Here is a 4,695-nt window from a genome sequence, read left to right on the forward strand (position 1 = left end):
AATGAAACTCGTTTTAAATGCAGGGTGATCGATGTTGCCAGCTGAATTAATTAACAGTTGCATTATCGTAACATATATGAATGATCGTTATAACTAGTCATTGGAGGCTTCCGAAAATCAGAGGCCTATCCTTGTGCAGCTGCACCAAGCTTTTCCCACCTCATACTGATTGGTCACAAATATAAATGAATTCACGACCACCCAGTCACCCACACTCACCATGATCTATCTCAACTCAAAATTTGTAATGCCAGAAACAATGAGTTCTTCAACAATAATAGTAGCCATCCTCCTGGTTCTCTTCACATCAATCACATGTCTCTGGTCACTCATCTCTGACGTCTCCTCAAATTCAAAGCACAAAAAGCTACCACCTGGCCCTCGGCCACTGCCTATAATCGGAAGCCTCCACAAGCTAGGCAAACTTCCCCATCGAAGCCTCCAACACTTGGCCAAGAAATATGGGCACATCATGTTCATTCGTCTAGGCAATGTTCCAGCCATCGTACTCTCCTCCCCCAAAGCCGCAGAGCTATTCCTCAAAACTCATGACACTAATTTCGCCAGCCGGCCCATAATCCAAGCCGCCGACTACTTGTCCTTCGGCTCAAAGAGCATGGCCTTTTCGCAGTACGGTCCCTATTGGCGCCATATGAGGAAGCTCTGCACGCTTCAGCTCTTCTGTTCAGCAAAAATGGAGTCTTTTGCGCCGCTGCGGAAGGAGGAGCTGGGAGGGCTGGTGAGGAAGCTGAAAGTAGCTGCAGAGGAAGGTGGAGTTGTGGATATTAGTGAGAAGATTGGAGCGATGAATGAGGACATAACGTATAAGATGGTGTTGGGTCGCACAAGGGATGCTAGGTTTGATTTGAAAGCCATTATTGAGGAATCGTTATCCTTGGTAGGGGCTTTCAATATATCTGATTTTGTTCCTTCCCTTGCTGCACTTGATATTCAGGTATATATGCTAGCTATTCCCAAGTTCCCAACTCTATCTTTTACCAATTTACCAGGCATTTCTCTTCGATGATTAATTGATACATAAAAAAGTGCATTGATAGACAATCTCGAACCGAATCTTCTTTATTCTAGATATTGTAATATATATATATATATATATATATATATACACAAAGCTTTTCACATAAGGAGGTCCTTATCTTACCTTAAGGTACGGATTTTCATTTTTGACCAACTTTTCGATCGATTTTTCACATCTCCACCGTCCAATATCTAGGTACTAACATATAGATCATCTCCAAAAAATTTCAGCCGATTCCATAACCGTTAAGGTACTCATAACTTCGATTTTCTACTCAAAATATGAACGGTTCAGGTTCAGCAAATTCAATACGTCCATTGGTTTTGATTAGTTCGATACCTTAAAGATCATAAAATCGGCTGCAATTTTGTGGAGATGATCTATACATTATAACCTAGATATTAGACGGTGGAGATGTGAAAATTCGATCGAAAAGTTGGTCAAAAATGAAAATCCGTACCTTAAGCTAAGATAAGGACCTCCTTATGTGAAAAGCTTTATATATATATCAGGAGTGCATGAGGCCTTATATATTTATACCCTGCATGTAGCTGTATAAGGACTTAAGGAGGTAGAACTTAATTGATTGAGTGCGGACGAGAGAAAGAGAGAGACAATGAATAGAGTAGCCTACATATATATATATATATATATATATATATAAAGTTATAGGGTAAATTCCTCCTATGGTATCTGATGTTTGACTACTTAGACAATTTAGTACCTGATGTATGAAAACGAACAATTTCATACCTAAAGTTCTCAAATTTAGGCCATTTTGGTACTTATGTCAATTTTGATCATATTTTCAGGGTTATTTCCGTCATCTTATCTCTACTTTACTTCATTTTTCATAATATTTTTCAAATTGCCTCTAAATTATCACTAAAATTTTGATAACTCATCCACTTAGTATCTGTGATGATTTACATATATATTTTTTCATAATATAGCTATAAATCTAAATTAATTTTAATTATAAGTAATTTAAAAATATATATTTTAATAAAAAATTACAATTGCATAAAGGAAATTTATTTCCTTTGCAAAAAATAATTAGGACAATAAGTATATTAAGAAAAAAAATAGTTTTTGATATCTGCGAAGTAGATGCTTAGTGGAGTAGATATATCAATTTAATTATCTCCAAAGATGCCACAATTATAGGAATAAATGAAGAAAAATGTGAATTTAATGAGTTTAGGGCTAGAATGACGAAAATAACCCTAAAATATGATAATTGATAGTGGTACCAAAATGGCTTACAAATGAGAACTTCAAGTACCAAATTGTCCGTTTTCATACATCAGGTATCAAATTGTCCAAGTAGCCATACTTTAGGTACCATAGGAGGAATTAACTCAAAGTTATAAACAAGCCTATGAACAACGGGTGATTTGGTGCCCCTTTTAAAACTGGTGCCCTGTGCCATCGCCCTCGCCTCCCATGGGCAGGGCCGGGCCTGCACTACATTTTGAAATTTTGAACCCATGCATAGTTCTATATTTAGAAGTATGTTAATTTATAATAATGAATCTATATTGTTAAGTTTTTTGGATGGAGAATTATACCAATCATTGAATGTTGTATGATTAACGATATTAAATTTCGCCATGTATATGCTACATGGCTACATACATTTGTTTTCTTCCAACTAAAGATGAGCAGAAAATAGCTGCCTTTTTCTGGTGACCTGATATTGGACTAGATAAAAACATTGAATAACATGCATGATTCAATGATGCACTTATGATTTCTATGCCAGGGATTGACCAAGCGCTTAAAGAAAGTTAGAAAGCAGATCGATCAACTCTTGGAGAAGATAATAGACGAGCATGAACAAGTAACCAAGTCCAAGAAAGGGAAACAAGGCCAGCATGAGGATTTTGTAGACGTATTGCTTTCCCTAATGAACCAACCGTTGAACCCGAATGATGAACAAGTCTATCTTGATCGAACAAATGTGAAAGCCATCTTACTTGACATGATCGCTGCGTCTATCGATACTTCAGCTACCACTATCATTTGGAGCCTTGCGGAGCTCTTGAGGCATCCAAGGATTATGAAGAATCTCCAAGAGGAGCTCCAAAATGTGGTCGGTATGAACCGAATGGTGGAAGAGTTTGATTTGCCAAAGCTGGATTACTTGAGTATGGTGGTCAAGGAGAGTTTGAGACTACACCCTGTTGCTCCGTTACTAGTCCCACATGAATCCATCGACGACGTATCAATCGATGGATTCCACATACCCAAAAAGTCGAGGATCATAGTAAATGTCTGGAGCATTGGAAGAGATCCTAATGTTTGGTCGGAAAATATGGATGAATTTTATCCTGAAAGGTTCGTAAACAACAACATAGACCTAAAGGGACATGACTTTCAGCTCATTCCATTTGGGTCTGGTCGCAGAGGGTGTCCGGGTATGCAATTAGGTCTAACCATAGTTAAGCTAGTTCTGGCACAACTGGTGCACAGCTTTAACTGGGAGCTCCCAAATGGTTTACTACCACAAGACTTAGACATGTCCGAGGATTTTGGTTTAGCAATGTCAAAAGCCAAACACTTGCTTGCCAAGCCAACTTACCGTCTTATCACTCTCATGTAGCCATGTAGGTACAATTTTTTTAAATTTCTTTTAATGTAATCTTATGTGGGTTGTTGTATTTCAACAGACATATATCTACGTATAGATATTATTCTGCAGCTTAAATAAATATGCGCAATAAATTTCTTCAGTAATATTGTTGGTATTATGTACCAATATCTTTAGGGTAAATTCCTCCTATGGTACCTGATGTTTGGCTACTTGGACAATTTGGTACCTGATGTATGAAAGCGGACAATTTGGTACCTAAAGTTTTCAAATTTAGGCCATTTTAGTACTTATGTCAATTTTGACCATATTTTCAGGGTTATTTCCGTCATCTTATCTCAACTTTACTTCATTTTTTTATAATACCTCCAAATTGCCTCTAAGTTATCACTAAAAATTCGATAACTCATCCACTTAGTATCTGTGATGATTTACGTATATAAGTTTTCATAATGTAGCTATCAATCTAAATTAATTTTAATTATAAGTAATTAAAAATTTTTTTGATAAAAATTACAATTTCATAAAGGCAATTTATTTCCTTTGCAGAAAATAATTAGGATACAATAAGTATATTAAGAAAAAAATTTATTTTCGATATATGTGAAGTAGATGCTAAGTGGAGTAGATATATCAATTTAATTATCTCCAAAGAGAGGCAATTATAGGAAGAAATGAAGAAAAATGTGAATTTAATAAATTTAGGACTAGAATGACGGAAATAACCCTGAAAATATGGTCAAAATTGATAGAGGTACCAAAATGGCCTAAATTTAAGAACTTTAGGTACTAAATTGTCCAAGTAGCCAAACATCAAGTACCATAGAAGGAATTTACCCGTATCTTTATTACATATACATTTGATCGAGATAGTCGGGCTCAAATTTATTTGGCCAGAACTCTACTTCTGTAAATTCCAATTATTCATTTTAAGCTCGTTTTCTTTGGTGAGTTGCGGAGCTTCCAAACAAAGAACAACTCCTAATTACCTTAGAGAAAAAAGAAACTCCTTATCTTGAATGGAGAAAGATGGTTAGAAGGAGATAATTGATGACACTGGCTA

At 36.1% G+C, this 4,695-nt stretch overlaps 1 protein-coding gene across 1 annotated transcript; it reads left to right on the top strand.

Annotated features, from left to right (window-relative positions):
* Positions 1-256: 256 nt before the first annotated feature.
* LOC126795592 (cytochrome P450 CYP736A12-like) lies at positions 257-3,644 on the top strand. The gene is made up of 2 exons (XM_050522403.1): positions 257-955; positions 2,805-3,644. The coding sequence occupies exons 1-2, from the start codon at positions 260-262 to the stop codon at positions 3,642-3,644; spliced, it is 1,536 nt and encodes a 511-aa protein (XP_050378360.1). The 5' UTR covers positions 257-259.
* The last annotated feature ends 1,051 nt before the right edge of the window (positions 3,645-4,695 follow it).

Source organism: Argentina anserina, chromosome 5 (genome assembly GCF_933775445.1).
Source record: "Argentina anserina chromosome 5, drPotAnse1.1, whole genome shotgun sequence".
Taxonomy (NCBI): Eukaryota; Viridiplantae; Streptophyta; class Magnoliopsida; order Rosales; family Rosaceae; genus Argentina; species Argentina anserina.

Excerpts from the sequence above, each read along its gene's own strand:
- LOC126795592 (XM_050522403.1), top strand. The coding sequence starts at position 260 with ATGAGTTCTTCAACAATAATAGTAGCCATCCTCCTGGTTCTCTTCACA. Across the intron at positions 956-2,804 it reads TTGCTGCACTTGATATTCAG|GGATTGACCAAGCGCTTAAA; the intron begins GTATATATGCTA and ends TTTCTATGCCAG.